General features: G+C 42.1%; 1 protein-coding gene across 14 annotated transcripts in view; it reads left to right on the forward strand.

Moving 5' to 3' along the window:
- The window catches only part of CEP350 (centrosomal protein 350), a 73107-nt gene that overhangs the window by 11343 nt on the left and 41306 nt on the right, over positions 1-20458 (forward strand). For 5 of the 14 annotated variants that reach the window (XR_003572416.1, XM_027894189.1, XM_027894198.1 and 2 more), the window contains exons 3-19: positions 923-966; positions 1895-2009; positions 2637-2769; positions 3712-4328; positions 4861-4971; positions 7121-7234; positions 10306-10449; positions 11067-11722; positions 12056-12177; positions 13359-14410; positions 15048-15201; positions 15983-16146; positions 16705-16894; positions 18224-18444; positions 18552-18715; positions 19174-19332; positions 19534-19665. Coding sequence is in view for 13 of the 14 variants with exons in the window: in XM_027894189.1 (XP_027749990.1) it covers positions 923-966; positions 1895-2009; positions 2637-2769; positions 3712-4328; positions 4861-4971; positions 7121-7234; positions 10306-10449; positions 11067-11722; positions 12056-12177; positions 13359-14410; positions 15048-15201; positions 15983-16146; positions 16705-16894; positions 18224-18444; positions 18552-18715; positions 19174-19332; positions 19534-19665 (4292 nt within the window). In the remaining variant the exon portion in view is untranslated. Of the gene's footprint in view, positions 1-489; positions 560-922; positions 967-1894; positions 2010-2636; positions 2770-3711; positions 4329-4860; positions 4972-7120; positions 7235-10305; positions 10450-11066; positions 11723-12055; positions 12178-13358; positions 14411-15047; positions 15202-15982; positions 16147-16704; positions 16895-18223; positions 18445-18551; positions 18716-19173; positions 19333-19533; positions 19666-20458 lie in introns of those variants that run through there. The other 9 variants (XM_027894195.1, XM_027894196.1, XM_027894201.1 and 6 more) reach the window with 7 other exon arrangements.

Below are 20458 nucleotides of genomic sequence, written 5' to 3' on the forward strand. Positions count from 1 at the left end.
GTTTCTTTTAAAGTTACCTACCTTGTGAAAATGAAGTGTTCTGTGGACACGAAGCACTGTCTCTTGAAGGCAAAGAAAGTTGGGTTTGCTTTACTTCCCTAACCCTCTTCCTTCCTCTTACTGCATCTTGCCTGAAATGCAATTGGCAGCTTTTTTACTGTATGGAAAAGATGATTTTTCTAACACTGCAGTACTGCTACTCTCCATGGTTCTGACACAGGGATGGTGTGTTTTATAAACAGATTATCTAAGAAAACCATCATAAATCAAAAGAAGAGGGGAGCTGAGGAAGTAAATATTTATAGAGGAAAACACTACTGCATCCCTCTGAGCTGGATTGCTCACAGAGCACGTGCTGTCTGTTTAGATTATAAGGCTGACGTCGATTGGTGCCTCCTGCTTGTTCACAAACATTGTTTCTGTTTTGTTTGTAGGGTGTGCAGCTCAGAAAGCTTGCTATTCAAAATTCTTCTGTTCAAAACTTGGTTTTTGAGTTGGGTCTTTCAGTGACCGCGTATTCATGCTTAGTTTACCGAAGAGAAAGGAAGGGGAAGAAAAGGTAGCTAAACTGTAGTGTAATGGAAACATGTAAGATATTTATGGTGGGGTAGATAACTAGCTTTATTTTATCTTCTGAACATCTAAGCAGCTTCTGTTACGCGTTCTGGATTTGATTTCAAGTGTAATCATGCATTCAGCCTAACTTAGTGAACTCATTAAATATTACATTAAATACTTTATTGCTCTGTTAAGATGATCCTTGACTGATAAGAGCCTTTCACTGAGGATATTTACAGGCTGGAACTGGGTCATGAAAAGAACTTGATTAGGGAAGCCACGAAAAGTGTTTTGAAGCAACATTTTTTTTCATTGTTTTCCATGTACTAATGAGAAATTACTTTCTTTGTTTCTGCCCTGGAAGATCTAACTGCAGCATGGGCTTCTTTTTCTCAGACTAAGGCTGCTGTAAGTACTGATTTTTTTTTTTTCTTTATTTTCCCTTTCTCATTTTCCAAGCAGGTAATGGCTACAAAAGCTTTAACCAAAGTATTATTTTGCTCAGTGATTGTCTCTTAGGCAAGTTGAAAATAGGACAAGCACTTGGAGTACACGAATGTTGAACATATTGGGAAAAGTTTTCTGCACACAGTAGGAGAAAGCTTTGCCACTGCAAGCTTGAGTATTGTGATACATGCTAAACCTGGAGTGTAATATTACCTTTTGATTTAAGAAAGTGGTGACTTCTTACGTTTCTGAGAGCTTGAAAAAACAGCTCTCCCCTCTCTGACTCAAACCAGGCAGAAACTGGGACACCACTGGTGTATTTAATGATTTTCTGTCTTTGAGCATGGGAATTGCCATCTTTCTGTTGGAATTCAACTTAGGTGCTTAAGATATCATAGTAATTTCTAAACCCTGGCTTCAGTTAGGCCAAATAGTTTGATTTTTCTTTCAGCTCTTTCCCACAGCCTTGCCCCTCACTTTTCTCTACAGCTGAGCATCAGTGTGGGGTTTTACACGTGGAATCTTGTATCATGCTCCGTTTTGAAAGGAGTATTACAGAGTTTTTTCCAAGTGGAATTAATATTTTATTCAGGCCAAGCATTAAGTCTGTGAATGGCATGTTATTATTAATTTTTTTTCACAACAGCCTACTTATGGGAACAAAACTATGCATAAAACCCAATTTAGATAATCTTATTAAACAAAACATTATAGTAGTTTCTGACTATAATACCATACAGTTTGGCAACATCAGCCTTGTGAAGTTGCTTTTGCCTGCGGTTTTATTCTTCATGAAAAAGGAAAAATTTGTCGTGTTGGGGGGGGGGGAGAAAAATGTAGTTTAAAAATGGAGAACAATATTCTTACTTGCATTATCTTCAACCTTTAGCTACGTCATATAGAGAACAAATTGGAAATAGCCCCCACCGGCACAGCTGTGTTTGACTCAGTCATGGATGCCAAGAAGCCCTCTGCCAGTGGCAGCAGGAAAGCCAGCAGGAAGGGTATGTATTCCTGAGGGCACAAGGTGTGAGGCAGCCTAGAGCCACTGCACTCTGGGAAATATGATTTCTCCTCCCTGCCCCCAAGTTGTCTCCTGCCAGTGATCTTTGTTCATGACACTCTGTTTGACCAGGAGAAAGTAATGTTTCCTTCCCTTGGGTTAGGAAGGAGTGTTCTACCCTAGTCACTTGGACTTTCCCCACGCTGTCAGTGAGCAGTGTTTATCCCATTCTGAGAACAAGTTTGCTAAATCTAGTGCTTCCTTTATTTCATTTAAGGACAGCTTTTACTTTGAAGAAGTAAACCCTCCTTTTATATCCCAGGAATATTCTGGTGGTGTGCCACTGGAGAAGAACAGACGGCAGATCGACCTCTAGTGGCAACACAGTCAACTTTACAGATTTAATAACTTATAATGAATCTTTAAGCATTATCTCCTTTTAAATATGATCATTGTTTCAAGCATTTACTGCTTTGCTCCTAGTTTTTGAAATCAGCTTGTTGAAAGAGGGAGGGGGTACTTTCAGTGCTGCTCAAACCCAAGAAAAACTGTATTAATTGTTCAGCCCCATGAGCTTTGTCTTTCTGGAGAGATGGGTCCCTAGAGGATTCTTTGGTTTCTGCTTCAGCTTCCCGGTCCTCCAGCCAAAATAAATCCAGCAAGGAGAAGTCCTCGCGCAGCCCCCTTCGAGCCACCACTCTGGAAAGCAACGTGAAAAAATGCAGCCGTGTGGAATTCCGGGAACCGTTGGCTTCGTACAGGTCAGTGCTGGCACAGCTGACTGTTAAAGGCAGACGTGCTGAGATCAGATTTGAACAACTCCTCAGAGAAGTCCTGCTCCATCACCCAGCCACCTGAGCAGCACGTGGGGTTGGACTTTTTAGTAAATGTTACAAATGTGTTTTTTGTTCAGTGAATACGAGTTCAAAGTCAAATGTGTTGAAATGGGGCCAGATCATCAAGTTGATATGGCTGTGGCCTTGGTGACCTGATGGGTTTGATAGGTATTTAATTTCAGTAATAAGGAACAAAAAGAGTATTTCCTCGCGCTTTTCCAACTTCGTTTCATTAAGTCTTCAGCACATGTTCCCAAGTGTGTTGCCGCAAGGCAGTGTAGAGCAAGAACATCTAGTACTAAAGATGCATGACGCTTTTGTGTGTGTGAGAAACCTGAATAAAAACAGTTTTTCATACACAAAACATGGCACAGAACAGGCCACAGAACGTGATTTTTATGCTGACATCTGAATTTTAGTCCTTTTTTCCACTACTTATGTCAGCTGTGAGGTGGTTCTCCTTCCTTGTTGCACATGAGACTGATTTGGGTCAATTTTGTTAATTGAGCAGCTCATATATTAATTATGCTTCTAAGTTCTACACCTCTTATTTAAAACTTTTTTTTTTTTTTAATTGAAGGGTGACATTACTGCTTGCTGATTTTTCTATTTTTCAACTTTATATATAGTCCTGTTCAGACAGAGAGTGCAGCAAATGAAATTTTGAACAGAAGTCTCTTTCAGTTCCATCAGCCTTGCACTATTTAATGTGAAGTGATCAGACTTTAAAAGAACTTGCCTTTAAGTGGAGACAAGGTAGAGGAAGTCATTCATTTGGTCGATGAACGTGCTGATCGCTGCGGGTTGGAAGGTCCTACGGTTGTGTTTCTGATGGTGACTTTTTTTTTTCCCCTTCTGTTGCATCAGGGATATATCTAGTTCTCTGTCTTATCACAGTTCTAGCCAACTTGAGGCCAAGCAGCTGCTGTCTGGCTTGGAGCTGAGCGAAGCAGAGGGGAAGGCTGAGCTCCCAGGCCGCCTGACACGCGAGCGGGAGGAGCGGGATCGGCACAGCAGAGACTTTGAAAGCCCCTGTTCTTCTGCTGCAGACCAGACTGTTGTTAGGTATTTGAATGACCGGCCGACCATTGATGCCTTGCACAATAATGAGGCGTTCCTTAGGGTTGCGGCGTCTCCAAGGCTGGAAGAGGAAAAAAACAGCGGCTCCAGGGGAGATGAGAGTAGCACTAAAGCTTCTCAGAGTAACACGTCCCAGGACAGTGAACTGAAAGTGTCTTCCCCTTCTGCCACGAGTATCTGTAGTGCCCACAGGCTGGAAATCCTGAAGCAGCGGCAGCACGATGCCAAGCTGGAGAAGCTGAAGGAGCGGATCCGAAAGCAGTGGGAGAATTCTGAAGAGCCCAGTGGCAGAGGGCAGCACTTGGGATGTGCTGAGCAACCTGTGGTGATGGGTAACGTGGAGAACACGGTGACTCCCAAAGTCAGGAAGGTGACAGCTGTGCCTACTGCTCCATCATACAGAGGTACGGAGGTGCAGATCCCCTCCCTGTGGTTTGCACGGGGTGAGGAGTGGAGTTCAATTCACTGAGCAACATGTCAAAGCGTGGACCTGTCTCACAGCTGTGTTTGGGCAATGGGGGGGTGGATAACATGGTTTGATCACAGATCTGGACAAGAAAGAAAAGAAATTCTTGCCGATTTAAGTGTGGATTCCTTTGAAATTCTTCCTGTCTCTTCTTACAGTTATTATAAAAAGAAACTCAGTGTATTGGTGTTTTGGGTTTGTTTCAATAATGTTTTTATGGTCTCAGAGCTTGGTCACATTGTACTGACTGAAAAAGCCTTTCGTGTTGCTAATAGTCTTTTCATCAGCCAAGTCTGCTCGTTTTCAGCTCCTGAGCAAGTGGCAGACTGGTACATTGCTTCCTTCTAGTTTAACATTAGAAATTCAAGTCGTTCTTTTCTTACTTGGCAGATTCCCATCCCTTCCATCCTGAGAAGACTGTATTTAGATTTTACACGGTTACTTTAAACTCCTGAATTGTTCACTTCCAGGTTTCAATCCCGCTGAAACAAAGATTCGCACCCCAGATGGAAAGATCTGGCACGCGGACGAGTTTCGTATTAGTCGGCAGCTTTACAGAGATATAGCATGCCAGTTAAAAGGTGAGCCACAGACAGGGCTGATTGAGCCACACAACCTTCTCTGAGAGGCAGAGAAATACATTTTGTGCAACTCCACCAGGTCGTGGAAACAAAAAATGGGAGCAGTGGGTGTTAAATGTATTGTACTTCTCTCCACAGGAAGAGTAATTTACTGAACAGTAAAACATGCAACAAAAGTCTTTCTCCCCATTCTCTCATTCAAATACTTTCAGTAGAAAACCAGTATTAGAATCAAATGATGGCTTTTCTTTGAAACAGGAAAAAAAAAAGTCCCTGTTCAAATGACTTTTATTTAATTTTGTAACTTCTTTACACATTTGCACGAATTAATGCAATTTCCTGTTTAAAAGGACAAACCCCACTTTTGCTTTCTGTTTTCAAATGTGCTGCTGCAAGACACAATCTTTATGAATTTTTCACTCTGGAAAGCTGCAGTACCATTGGCAGCTCTTCTCTCTGGGTGAGCTGGAGTAGGATGCCCAAGTGTGCTTTTTTATTTGCTAGGCTGGTTATAGTGGAGTGCTGTAGGATTGAATTGCTTCTGACTGACTGAGTTGGGGGAGGGGAAGGAGATCAAGTGAATAAAAACGAAGGGAATGGAAAATAAAATCCCCAGAGAACTTCTCCTTTTGCAGCTGAAGAGTTTGCTTATTAAGAATAACCTTTCTCTGGTCAAAACATTTAGGATTGGAGGAAAATGCATAGAGATTTAGACCTGTAGGTGTCTGTGTATATTGATAGTGTAATGGCTGGTACTTGTACTGTGTGATAAGTTATTGAGGACTTTTCCTGGAGTCACTCATAAAAACTGTTCAGAAAGGAGAGATGCTCCTTTTCAGTAAAATTACTTTGCAAATACTCTGTTCAAGATCAGTCTGTGAAATTAATGCCAAATTTCCACAGACTTTTCATATACACTAGCATTTTTTTTAGTTTTGACAAGCATAATATAAATGATTATGAGTTGTTTATTGAAATTAAAAAAAAAAAAAAAACTTCATTGAAGAGGTCCAGTTAAAAAGGCATTTGGATCATGTGTCTAGTGCCAGCAAAAGGAAAGATCTGTGTGTGTGTTAATCCACACTCCTGTCCTGGTCCCCTGCATAGAACAGCTGTTGTGGAACGTGTCTCCTTTCTGACCTGAAAAGATTATCCTGAATAGCTGATTTCTGGTAATCAAATGCTGGTGCTGCACATAGTCTATACTGTAAATGTATTTTTAGGTTGTTGGATTATCCATCCACGTGTTGCTTCAGCGTTAAAGTTACAGCGTGTGGTGTTTTGAGTGTGTACAGTCGGTTATATCAGAACTGTTCTGTGCTCTGTAGTGCTAAAATGAGCTGTAAGTTCTCTGATATCTACAGCAGCATTGTTCCTTACAGCAAAAAGATTTGAGTTTTACGTGTAAGCACAGACCATACAGCATGTCTTCTTCTTTGTTTAGCAGTTAGACTGAAGGATATTGTATGGACTCCAAGCTTCCAGTAATTTTGTCTTAAAGATGTTCAGGAGTTTCCATACTAGAACAAAATTACTGTAATGTGAACAGAGTGGGAAGCAGTTTCGGAGAGTGGATTCAGCTGAAATGAGGGTCTGTAAAAGTTAGAATTGGCATCTAAATGATCTTCAGATCTGTCCATAGAGAGGGTTGCATTCTGGTTGTTTCAGGTTGTCTGATCACATTCTTTAGGGAAGAGGAACAAGAAAACAGTGGTAACAGTGGCCCCAGAGTTCCTTTTATGTTGAATGTGCTGCTGTGTTAATGTGGAAGGAACAACCCGTGTGTTTCAGGAGTGAAGGAACTATGTGTTCTTGTGGAACATTAGTGCTGTAAAATGTAACATCTGCAGCAGAAGAGAACCAACAGTTGTTCATGTGAAACTGTCAGCATTTCTTTTAAAATGAAATGAACTTTAAAAACGTATCGTGGCGTTGCTGTGGCTTTGCTGTGTTCCAGTGTGTAGTTAAACAACCCTTGATTCAAAGTTCCTGTGCTGTGAGGATTTTAAAGTGCTGGATTGGAAGTAACTGATCCAGGTATATAATCTGGTGAATTCTACTGGGTTCCTCTGAGTTCTGGTTTTTCAAATGTTGAAGCAAGCTTGTTATCCCTGAGGGATATCACTTAACAGCTTTTGTTTGTTTTTAGAGGATTCAACAGTGAAAGGAAAACCCGGTGAGAGAAACAGAGAGAAAAAAACAACCAGACCAGTGCGGAAAGTGCAAAAACTGACACGGTTGTCAAGTCCAGAGTCCAGACAAGGTGACTATTTCTGCTGTAGAGGGAAGACTGTCACATGTCCTTCAGAGAAAAGTTTTGTCTCAAAAAAGAAAAATGAAAGCATGTTGCTTTAAAAGTCTTCTCAGATATGCAGCAGTGCTGTTGTAGTGAGTTTGTGCACTGTGCTGCTTTGGGGATGCGTATGGTTTTGCTGTTGGTTGGTGGATGTGTGTACTTTTTTTGTAGTTTATTTTCATTTTCTGCCTTTCCACTTACTGTGTGCACCTTGTGGAAACTGCTGAGGAGCGTGTGTTCCTTTTGGGGGGAGGTATCCTTGGGTGTCTGTCAGGCCAGTGCAGACAAATGTAGCAATAGCTCTGTTCTGGGTCCTGTTTGTGCTTTGCTTGTGTTGAAGCTGTTTCAAGCCTGACCTACAGCTGAGTCAGCAATGCTGAGAGATGACGTTAAAGGCAGGGCCAGTGGGCATTGCTGAGTTGCCCCCCTGTGAGGTGAGGAGGGGCTGCAGTGAAAGCTGTTCTCTTGTGTGATTCCTCAGTGGGGAAGCAGAGAACAGGATGTTCTCCTGGCTCTTCTCTGGCTGTTGTTCTTCCACGTCCTGTTTCGAGTTGTTGCTGTCCTGCACCTTCAGTTCTGGCTTGACCCATTCCTGGCTTTCTCAGTTGGTGAAAGAATGTAAAAACACATTCACTGACAAGTCTTCCAAATCTTGATGTTTATAAAGGCATGCTTATTTCTTTTACCAACTAAGAACTCTTTTTTCCTATTCCTATTTCCTGTTTTTTTTCTATTCCTCACACTATTGTCTGAGAATTCTACTGACTATTAAATAAAATTAAAGTATTTAGAGCAGATGATATGACCAAGTTACTGTGGAGCCCTGCCTTATAATAGAAAATAAAATAAACCACATGTGAAATTTTGTCAATGCTTCTTAGTTTTCCAGTAATGTTAATCTTTGATGTTGGTAGCAAAAGAGTTAGGAAGAATTCCACATCTGCTTCATATTTGGTTATAATTTCCATACAAAGTAAGTAGTTATGGCTGCACTCACAGAGCAATTTCTTTAAATACATGAGAGCTTAAGCACCTCTTAAGGTTTTGTATTTCTCCTTGTGTACAATGACCCATGATTGGTAAACACTTTGAAGAAAAAAAACCCGCTTTAAAAATCATTAAAAAGGGTATTTTAGAGAGTGAATATGTGCTTCTGCATCCTGTAGCTGTCACTGGTCACGAGAGTGAAGAGATCAGTTCTCAGCCCAGCTCTGTATCCAGGGTTGCCCTGCCCCAGGTGAGGGACAGTTAACTTTCCAGTTAACATCTGGCAGGTTGAAGCTCCCCTTAAATATAAGGACTGTTGATTTAGAGGTGTTTCTGAGTTCCTTAAAGGATAATTTATGGATGTTGTCCCTTAAAGGCTCCCAACCAAGCCATTGCTGACTGCAAGCTCCAACCCCTCCACTACATGCAAAGCCACCTGCTGCTGTGATGGGTTAAATGTGCTGAAAGTGGTGGCCTGGGATCCCTGGCGGATAAGAACCAGCTCTGAGTGGCACACCAGTGCTAGTCCATCCCCCTGCAGTCGTTGCAGAAAGGAACTGCTCGCCATAGGCAGGGCTATAAATAGCCACGGCTCCTGTTCTGCCCCGTTAGCGTGTTTGGGTTAAACAGCTGACAAAAATGGAAGATGACACTCAACGCAGGCTTTTGAAATGCACTCAGAAGCAACTGAGAAGAGCGAGTTCTGCAGGAGAACCCCTGTGGTCGATACCTCTGTTTCAAAGAGGGCTTGTAGCGACATGTTTCGAGTGACAGCTTTATAAAATACTTGGATAATTTACAACACAAGCGAGGAGCGCTGTTAGCGAAGGGATGAAGAGTGGGACTGCAGGCTTCTGGGTTAGAATAGCAGCAAGAGAAGAAAGGGGGTTGGGAACTGAGGACTGGGATTGCCAAAACAATTGTTCAGCTGTCCTAGATTTCACTTGACATCGTTGGTACCATGTCTTCAAAGTGCTGGTGGGCCCACTCCATTCCTTTTTTTGTTTGGCTGTGGTGATCTCATACTGCAGTGATTGGGTTTCTTTAGGCAGAGCTCTTGGAGGTAGAACCTGAAATGGAATTGCTGAAAATCAACTGCAGATTGTGTATTCAAGTTAGGCAGTTTTCTAGCAATAAAGTACTGCTAAATGGTCTGAATTAGGTTATTGATAATTTTCTTTTCTTTTTTTATATGGTGTTTCTCTCCAAAGCTCTTTAAGATCATTATTTAAAAAAAAAATAGTACTAATATTGGAAGTTAGTGGGTTGAAAGGTGAGTTGAGTAAATGTAGCATTTAATGTACCCAGTATTAGGTAAAGGTGCCACCATACCAAATTTTTATCATTTAATTATTTGTAGGATGAAAAAATAATTCTAATAACATTTGGATTGGGTTCTGTCACCTGCAAGGTACTCTGTCCTTGAATTAAGTATCAACCAATAGGGTTATCTTAACTATTTTCAGTGCTGGAACAGAAATCCCAGCTAAAGGACAGTGAGTTGGCATTGCTCCTCACAGGACACCTATTTCAGTAATTAATTACCTGTAGAAACCTTAAGTGGTTTTGGTTTTTTTCCTAGAATATTAGCTAATTGTCTTTTAATAGGAAGGTGAAGTGTTTTTTGTATCTCACCTTTATTTTTGTTCCTCTTATTACAACAATGTAGGTACTTTTATTTTTTTTTTCTTATTTTCCTTATTGGAGTGGTTTATTTGAACTCTACAAATACTTCTCCTAGTAAGGTTTGTTTATATATTATATATTTGAGACCTGTACAACCTTTTCTTGTTTTTTTAAATCAGTTTTTATAGGGCTACAGTATGTTTTGGATGTTCCACTGTGTGTGTGGTGAAGCTCTGGTGGATGTTTGAGGCAGCTCTGGGGTGTTTTCATGGTGCATCAATGTTTTATGAGTGTTTTGAGTAACTGAGTCTGTACCACTTAGGCAGAATGAAATGGCACAGAAACGAGGAATGGCTGCAATAAATCCTTATTTTTGATAGCATGGAAAATCCACCCTAGTGCTTGACATATTGCTTGTTGTGCAGGTGGAAACTATGTGATAAGTGCATCCTCCTGGCGGGAGGGACAAAAGCTGGTCAAAAAGATACTGGGTCCAGCTCCCAGAATAGAGCAGGAGAGAAGAGCTGTATCCAGTGACAGAACAGGACGAGAGAGAGCTGCCAAGTCTGGTAAGTTGTTCTTTTATCGCTGGACTTATTTTACTTAATTTATTATATAACACTGCACATCTGCAGAAGGGTGCAGACTTCTGAGATAGAATGTGATCAGTATGTGGAAAAGGTGGGTTGCAGGTTGCAGTCTGTCTTTGCCACCTGAAGCTGGTGGGGAAGGGAATGCCTAGCAGTGGCCCACGAGCCAGGTGAATTTTCCAGGTGTGCTGCTTATAATATATAAGCTGTGATTGAGCATCCCTGTTTAACAGGAATTGTGGTGCTTAGAAATACAGTATAATGTCATCCGTGTGCATCATAAGTATTCAGTGAGTCCTCCATCAGCCCTTTTCAGAATTTATCCCGAATGTCAGATGGGGCAGATAAGGGACTGTGATATCTGCTGTGCTGCTTATGCCTGTGAGATGGTGAGGCTGTGAAGAGTATAAAGAGTGTGGGCTGTGTCTAAGCAAAGGCTGCTGCATTCAGACCATGACACTGAAGGAAGCAAAAGCACATTTACAGCGAGATGCTGCGCTCCTCCCTCATCCTCACTTTTGCAGCTGTTTCAGTGATGGCATGTGTTTTCCCAAATTTGGCTGTTAAATTGAAATATTTGATGTCTTATTCTTCAGCAGGCTGCATTGGAAGGACGGGATCAGATTCTAGACTGGATGTCACCCGTAAAAGCTCTTCAAGAAGCTCTGAAAGGTCAAGAAGTAAAGTACAGTCTGAGTCTAACCTGAAAAAACTGGAAGCTGCTCTTCCAGATGATAACCGAGATGATCACGCCTCTGTAAATAAGGATTTCCTGCCCGTGGAGATACGTGGAATTCTCGATGACTTGCAGTTGGATTCCCTGACTACAAAGCAAGAGAAAGATGCGGAAAAGCAGAATCAGAAATCTGTTTTGCCTGCTCAAAACACCAGGAGCCACAGTCCAACCAAAAGGAAACCGGACAAGGTGGCTGCCAGTGAGGAGCCCCAGGTGATCTCCAAGAAACGCCACTATGACAGCGATGAGGTTCGTCAGTACATCATCAGGCAGCAAGAGGAGAGGAAGAGGAAGCAGCACGAAGAGAAGAAAGCACAAAAGGAGGCCACTGAACAGAAGAACAAAAGGCTCCAAGAGCTCTACAGAAAGCAGAAGGAGGCTGTTGCTAAAGCGAAGCATGTGCCTCCTCCTGAGCCTTCAGCAGCCAAACGGTTACAGGAAACCTACTCTAAACTATTGCTGGAGCGAACACTTTTAGAAGAGCCACCTCAGCTGCCAGCGGTGCAGGAAGCACAGGTACAGCTGATTCACTAACTTAGTGTGCTGCAGTTGTTTGCAGGAATAGGAGGTCGTATGTTTAGGAAGGTCGTGACTTGTCTCAGTCAGTTAAGAATAAAGAACAAAGAGAAATGCGTAGCTGTTGCTTAAATGCAGTGATTTCAGCGTGCAGCCTCCTTGCTGGCAGCTGCTTTTGGGCACAGCAGGGCCTACTAGAAAGATGAACGAAATTCATCTTTCTATTACAAGCAGAAGCTGAATTCTGAATATTAACCTTTGCAATTTTAATGAGGCAAGAGCTTCTGAACTACGACAGCCTTTTTTTTTTTTTCTGCTTGTCTCTCTCTCTAGCCCAGACCTGGTTATCAGCCATCCGGGGAATCGGACAAGGAAAACAAGGCTCAGGAGCGTCCTCCGAGTGCATCCTCCAGCAGTGACATGTCGCTCTCGGAGCCGCAGCAGCCGCTGCTGAGGTGAGGAACTGGGGGCTTTTGGGGAGAGAGGAAAATACTCCTGCTCTCATCTCTGAGAGGTGAAAATAGACCCGGCTCTTGAGTTCATGTTCCAGTGAGAGTAATTGTCTTTATGGCAATTAAAACGCGTTCTTGCAGTGAAGAGGAAGCTGATGCAGGAAAGCACCTGAGAGCTTTGGCCGTGGTTGGTTTGTGAGCCTGTAAATAAATAAATAAATGAGTGGTTGTTGCTGGTAATCTTTTGGTGGCATCAGTGGGATGTGTATTTCATATTGGGATGCTGTTTCCTCTGCCATTGGCATCAGGCGAGAGAAGCTGATTGTATGAATACATGTGTTGAGTTTTCTTATTTGATTTTTTTAATGTTTGTATTTTATCTACTGTCTTTGATTCAGCCATTAGTTGCTGTCTCTAAACTACCAAACCCCTCTGCTTCTGCTTAGAATTAACCCTTCCCTATTTCTTTTCATGCTGCTTTCCCAGTTTTCAATTGTTTATTGGTGCCTGACCAGACACTTAAATATAAGGAACTAAAAATGCTGAAGTTTCTTGAATATCCTTAATTATCCCTGTTGTGCAAGTGTGTCTTCATTTTTTAACTATATAATGAATGTTTGCTTCCTGAATATATACTAGCTTCAGTATCTGTACACTGATTTTGTAAATTCAACAAGACCTGCTTACCTTCTGGAGAAGTTCAAGGAAGCACAAGGAATGCCATGTGCTACTGTGTGTACAATAAACTGCTAAACCATATAGATTGTTAGTGTAACTCAAAAGGAAAAAATGTAATTGCTGATGGGAGAGGAGAGTTACTCAGAGACCCTCATAGTAATCTGGGAAGCAGCTTTTTGTGGGGGACTTTGCAGGTTTCCTAGAATTCTGAACATGGGACAGTGATAAGGAATAAAAAAGTTTTCTCCCTTTTGGAAAAGTCTTAGTGCTGCTGCTGGAAAACCTCAGCTTGTTACAACTCCAAAACAAACAGTACACCATAAATGGCATTTCAAATTTGGAAGGTGCTTTGTTGTTTGGTTTGTTGATTTTTTTACTGTCCCATTCTCTCCCCCTCTGATTCCACCAAAAAGTTTTTCATCCTGAAAATTAAATTTGTGACAATGATACCTTAGCCTAAAATAACAGTGTAAGTCCTCAGTGTGGATGTTGATTTTTCATTTCAGGAACGAGTTGATGGAGCCTCCGTGGGTACAGCCAGACAGGCTGAGCCCAAGAGTCCAGCTCTCCCATCCACAGGCTCTCTTGGGCTCAAGTGGAGGCCCCTGTTCCCAGCACTGGAGTCTGGAGCAGGTGGACCTTTTGTCCAAGGAGTGTGACGCGATATTGACGGGGAGGAGGAACCATTCTGTGCCTGTGGGACCGCTGGGGCCTCAACCATACCTGAATTCGTCTGCTGCACAGCAAAATCTCTTAGCAAAACCCCCTGCTGGCCAGTATAAGAGCAAATTAGATCGCATTGAAGCTTTGAAAGCTACAGCTGCTTCCCTTTCCAGCAAGATTGAAAGCGAAGCCAAGAAGTTGGCTGGCGCTGGTATCAACTATGGCACCATTTGGAACTCGGAATTTATGCAGGAAAACCAGGATGAGGGGCGGTGGGCAAAGGCTGTGAGTCCTCCTGTGAGAGAGGAAAACGAAGATGCTTTTTCAGCCAGAATTCAAAAAATGTTGGGTGCCTGCGTGTCTCATACAGCCTTTGATGACAACCTTCCTGGGGTGGGCAACCTTAGTGAATTTAAAAAGCTCCCTGAGACCATCAGGCCTCTTACTGACGTGGTCAGCCTTGGATTGAGATCTCCTGCTGCTACCAGGCATGAGGGGATCTTGGGACATTTATCCAAGAGACAGACTGACTCCCCGGGCCGTGAGAACCAGGGCTATGCTCTGAACAAAGCTGTCGTCCCTCATGAGTCCAGCGTCGACTCCATCAGCGAAGGGCCTCTCCTGAGCGATGGGAACCTCTCCGAAGAGGAAGGAGGCCAGCACAAACAGTTGCCACTGAAAATGCTGGAGACGTTAAAAGAGAAGGATTTCTGCATCCGGGAGAGAAACGCTTTGGAGCCCATAAAGGAGTTTCAGAAAGCAGCTGAGAAGTACCCGCCGCTTTTCCCTCAGACGAGTGACACGCACAGCAAGGGGCCCTGGGAGGAACTGGCCAAGGGAAGTCCCCACAGTGTCATCAACATCTTTGCAAAAAATTATCAGCTTCATGGAAAAGGTAAAAATGGAAAAATTTCTCCACATTTCTCACAATTCTCTCGTGAATTGATATGTTCCTAGTCTTGCTGCTCCTTGCACTTCATGCTTCGCAGGTAAAGAATGCGCTTTCGAGGTCTCAAACGTGAATTTGAGTAAGGCATGATTTGCGGTTGTCTCATGCAGGATGCTTTGCTTCATTCTCATTTTTTGTACAAATTTATCCCTCATTTTATGAGTACTGTTACTCTTGCTGGAACTCCTCATTTTGAGGAGGAATGTTTTCCGAGAAGTTGATTTTTGTCTTGTGGGTTTTGGTTCTTGTTCCTTTCATTTTATTTCCTTTAAAGACGATTGCATTAAAGTTCCTGCAAATGGTTCTACTCCAAAGCACTGTGCTCTTCAAGAATGTTTTAGTTGGAGTGTGTTAACAAAGTAAAGCATTCAGTAACGTTACAAAAAGAGGAAGGCTGTGCTTGTTACTTTGTGTTAAACTGCCATGGAATGGCTGTACTGCTGTTCTCTTGATGGGTTTGTGTTTGAAAGGAAGTCATTATAACTCATGGGTGGGAGCATTTTTTAGTTCCTGCAGTTTTATTACCTATTTGATGCCCACTTGGGATAACGTTTGTCCTCTGCTTTCTTTGTCCACGCTTCAGTGTTTGATGAAAGGCTGAACGGAGGGTCTGCCCTTCTGCGCCCTTTGCTTCCCACCGTGAGCCCCCCAGAGAGCGTGGCTTCTTATGAAGATGATTTTGTCTCATCGCAGGGAAGTAGCACTTTAACGGACAAGAAGATTGCACGTGACCTCAGGTAGCTGTGTTGGACTTCTTGTAAAAATAAAAATGCAGGATTTGACAGGAAATAGTTAATATGGAATTAGTTTCGTAAAATGCTGCGTATCTTTTCTGCTGTGCCGTGCTGTAATACTGGTCAAAGTGATGAAAGGACTGGCAGTTAATATAGCCAGTGGTGAAGACATAAAGATGAGATTCCTGTTCTCTGTCTAATTTTTGTTCTTCTTCAGGCTGGACAGGTAGCTTCAGGCAAGGTTCTTACCCTTTGTACTCTGGTGAAAATGAGTTCCCCAGCTTGTGTGGCTGCTGTAATGCTCGGTTGGTTAGTGTTTGTAATTTATAAAAAATAGAAAAGATATTTAAAAGTGTTAAAATACCTTCAGTACGTCAAAATTTTGTAAAAAATACCCTATAATTGCTTTCAGTAAGGATTTGGGAATGCTTAGTAATGGATGTGTAAGTTGTCTGTAAGAACTTTATCTGAAATGCAGTCACATTTGGAGTCATTCTTTTGTTATTCCAGTCTGGAGTCAAATAGCTCTTTAGTTAGCACTGGGGTGGTTGTTATCCATCTTTTAGTCTTTCCTGTTATTGGAAACATGCTGCAATATGTTCAATATCATGCCAAACTTCCCAGTGTCTCGGCTGTCATAGTTTGAAGTCTGAAAATCAGTGCTTTTCTAGATGGGCTAATGTGTGCAGTTTAGTCCTCTAATTCCAAGTGTGGGGGTTTTCTTGTGCATGGTGTAACGTGGGAACTGGAAGTCCTTGATCACTGACAATGTGCTCCTTTTTAGTGTTGCTGGCAGCAGTAATTCAAGCATTCAGGAAGAAATTCCAAGCAGGAAATCTCCCCATGAGCCCAGATCTGTGGAACTTGCCTCTCAGCATTCATCTGGACCACGGTCTGCAGCATCTTCTCGCTCCTCTGCTTCCTCAAGAAAGAGAGGGAAAAAGGAAAGTGAGTGCAGTACTTGACTCTAGGGTTGTTGGGTTTCTTTGAGGGAGGTTTTAGGGTTTTCCTGTTGTGAAAATTGCAGTCATTCTTAATATCTGGAAACTGTAATCTAATGCTGATAGAATGATTTGCTTTTTCCGCTAATGATTCCTTCCTAATTCTTTTTGACTCTGATTATTCTGACCTTCAAATATAGTCATCTAAATTTAAAAGCATTGAAAAGTTCTCCTTTCTTAAACCAGCCCTCTAATAAGTCATTTAATGGGAACTATCCTTAGATTCTGTACTGAGAAAATGCCAATGGGCTGCTGAGAATCAGAATTTCAACCATGTTCATGAAGGCAAAACCAAATTTGCCTGAATGCGTTATCTTTGGGTCACAGACATTTTCCATAGGTGCACAAATTAATAAATACATTACTTTTCTGTGGGAACCTGTAAGTTACAAAAGCATGAAGAAACTCGAGGTTTGGTTTCTCAGTGTATTGTTTTGGGGCTCGTGATGGCAAGGTATTCAGAGGTAGAACCAAACAAACTTTTGGCACTGTTGTTGCTTCTCAGGGTTGGACTCTTTCAGTGGAAGTGCTCACCACTTTTCTGTGGAAGAAGATAAAATCCTGTCTGAATTAGAGTGGGGATCCCAACAGGCAAAGAAATCCTTATCGAGTAGCAGAGTTTCTAGTAAAGACCACGAGCAGAACCCAGATACAGACAGTACCCTGGAAAACTTGTCTGGACACTCCCTGCTGAGGTAACAGGAATGTTGTAAGCCTTTATGCAAATACAGCTAAGTTTGGTAGTGTTATTGGCTGTTTCTTTGGATATGCAAAAGAGAAGTAACAGAAATTATCAAATGTTATTAAGATGGGCCTGTGGAAAACATTTTTTCCCTGTATTTTAAAAATGTAACCTGGTGTCCTGTCATGTTCAGTACCTTTAGCGTTGACAAAACGTCTGCAAGAAGTGTGTGAGGAGGGAAATAGCTAGTCAACCTGTGCAGTCATCTTGCTCTTTTCAGTAGAGATACAGACATTTTTTGCTATTTTTTTGTTCAGCTAATGTTCACAAGCCTATCCAGCTCTGTGAGTTGATGATTTTTGAGAGGTGAACCAATCCTTGTAAAAGAACATATTAAAAATGGAAGAAACATCAATTTTCTGTTGCATCCTCTTTATGCCTGCCTAAAAATGGGGGTTTTATGCTAATTGTGCAATTAATATGGTTATGAAATACTCAATTTGCACTGCATTTTTTTTCCTAAAGAGCATCAAATAATAGGAATGATCTCTTGTTCTGTGTCAGTGTAAAGCAGTTCTGAGGTATTGAATTGTGGTGGTGACTTTTGCTGACATCCAGTATTGGGTTTCAAAGGTCCTGTGACCTCCTAAGATGTGCCAAGTAAAGCAGAATGTCTTCCTAAAGGATTTAGCTAGCTAACGTTAATCCCCTTTGATTTAATAAAGTCAGAATAGTAAATTTAAGAAGTGTTTGCACAGTTTTCTGTATGTTTAAAGAAAGAGATGTCTTTCATTTTCTTCTGGGAAGTGTTACTGTAGTATTTTACGAACTGTTCAAGTTTTTTTGCCTCAGGCTTTTCATTGCATTTTGATGGCAGAGATCAGGACTCAGAGCAGTGGTTTATCACAATGAGTTGTTTCCATATGCTGGTAGCAACCTGTTTACTTTTTTAAATGCACGTCCAGATGACTGCATCCTGACTTTCTCATGCCAAGTTCCTGACAGGAGGCATTGAAACTGCTTGTCTGGCCGTGTAAAACATGTAGATACTCTGTTAAGTTGGGGTTTTTCTAATTGTTGTGTGTGCTGACTAGGTTTAATAATTGGGAGAAAAATAGGGTGCTCTAGAAACTTAACCCTAAACTGGGATATAGGGACAAACCCCAACTCGTGGGGGCATTTCCTAAAGGCAGACTGGGCCTGTGCAAACCATGCCAGGCTGTGCCCTTTGTGATCTGTTTGGTGTACAGAAATGGAAGAACGAGGTTATTGCTTTATTGTCTTACCAAAAGGCTGCACTTGGGACATTATTGACTCCTTTTTTTTTCCATTTCACCGTCAGTTTCTCAGACAAGGGAAGATCCCAGAAGACACCAACTTCTTCCCCATCTCCCAGTTCCCAGAAAATGTTGCCGTTGGATTCTGTGGGCAGTGCAGCAGAAAGAGTCAAGTCACCTGCTGGCTTTTCTGGAGGTTCAGCCCCAGGGCTGAAGCCTAACACAGCCTTCCACGACTTGAGCCTGGGAACCAGTCGCTCTGTAGCAGGGGCAGCCTCAGCCAGCGGTGAGTTTTTGGTTACTCGTCCCAGAGCAGCTGCAGTGTTTTTGCTTTGGTTTTTGATGTGGGACAGTAAAGTCTGTGGAGGTTGACCAGTCAGTGTTGCCCTGCAGGGTGTATGCGCTTCTCCCCCGCTGGGCTCCAGCATCGCTTGTCAGCAGAGCTGAACTACCTTAGTGCCATCGAGGAGTCTGTGCGACAGCTCTCGGATTTGGAACGAGTGCGAGGCATATCCCTCGCCCAGCAGGAGAGTGTTTCCTTGGCTCAGATTCTAAAGGTAACGGGAAAATACTCCCTTGTCTCAAACTTCCTTTTTCTTTTTAGTTTAGCAAGAAAATTATCAAATGAGGGCAAGTTAAGCTTTTGTTGGGAGCGCAGAGAAATCGTGATGGGCATGGTGGAACGTCTCTGGTAATGTTAATTTCTCAGGAATTAAGTTGACACCAAGGAGCTAGTGACTCTGGAATATCTGTCATGAACGTACTGTTAGCTGGAATCACTGCTCTGGTTGTGTTCCTCAGTCAAATCAGAACATGATTATTTATGTTGGATCCCAATCCCATGCAGTGAAGCTGTTCAGTTTGGATCATTTGTCTTATTCCATGAAAAGGATGTTTTTGGTTGAAGTTTCCTTATGTTGACAAGATGCTTTATTCTAGTTTGTTGAATTAATAGATCACAAAACAAATCTTTATATTTACTTGCATTACTAAAATTTGTTTTCCCAACCTGTAGGCACAGCAGCAGCGCCATGAACGGGACTTGGCTCTTTTGAAAATCAAGGCTGAACAAGAAGCTCTAGAGAGTCAGAGACAACTAGAAGAGACAAGGCAGAAGGCAGCTCAGGTAATGCTGCCCTTCAACAAATGTGGAGTGTGTAACAGGCAAAATGCTGTAAGTAAATCCATGCCTACAAATGCCTTCCTAATTTGAAGCTGTGAACATACAGAAGTGCTGAAATACTTCAGCGTAGCAAAGAGAACCCTCTTAGGGGCCAATTTCAAACTTTTTTCTCCCACTTTTGGAGAAATAAATCTGTAGTTACTATAGCCAGAACATTCTGAAGGGCTGAACTGGCTGTGTTTCCCTGCGTAGGTCCATGCAGAGTCACTGCAGCAGCTGGTGCAGTCCCGGCAGGAGGCTGGGCAGGAGCCCCCGTGCAAGGCTGCAGCCAAGCAGGCAGAACCTGCACTGCTCCCCACAGATGCACCTCACCAGCTCCGGGAGGTGAGGCCCTCAGGGAAAGGGAAAAGCTGTTCTCGTTTTAGTGCTGTTGTGAACACTTTTTTTTTTTTTTTGCCTTTGAAGTTATTTTCTGTTCAGTGTCGTTCTCAGTACAACTTCACTTTCATAACGTGACAAACGATAGGACTTCAAAGGAGCTGCTCCTGCATCGTTCTTAGAAGTCAGTGAGCAACCTTAAATCCTTGCTCACTTGTTCTTATGATCTTCCAGTTAATGAACTAATAAGAAATTTGTTCTTCTACAATAGATGGATGATAGTGAACACAGCATCTTTAATTTGTAAAAGTTGCACTCCACCAGGCATTGATCTGTTTCCTAGGGAAGTTAAATTAGAAAAGCAGAGAAATTGCAATTTTGCTTATTTTCTGAAGGCAGGAGAACAATAAATAAAATTAATAGAAAGGAGAGGAGAGGATCTTCAGCAAAGCTCTCAACTTGATACACAGTTTGAAGTTTTCTTTTTTTGAGTCTTTTTTCTTCTTGTGGCATACAGAACAATTACTTTTTTTTTCAGTTTTACATATCAGTTTATCAGTTTTTATACTACTTGTTCCCAGCTTGTAGCAGCTACTTCACACATAGATAAGAACAAGGTAACCAGAAAATGCTTTTGCTCCATTATAGTTTCATAAGTGCAGTGACTGTGGGTTTAGGGTTATGGGATGGAGTGCAGAAGGCTGATGAGTGTGAACAGAACTGTTTCTTCACAGCTTGTGCACATCTTGGTGCTCACTGAGGCTGGTCTTTATGATGAGTAATGGGATTGTAGAATAAT

Source organism: Empidonax traillii, unplaced genomic scaffold (assembly GCF_003031625.1).
Source record: "Empidonax traillii isolate 1590-97213 ecotype Southwest subspecies unplaced genomic scaffold, ASM303162v1 scaffold419:size1009643, whole genome shotgun sequence".
NCBI lineage: Eukaryota > Metazoa > Chordata > Aves > Passeriformes > Tyrannidae > Empidonax > Empidonax traillii.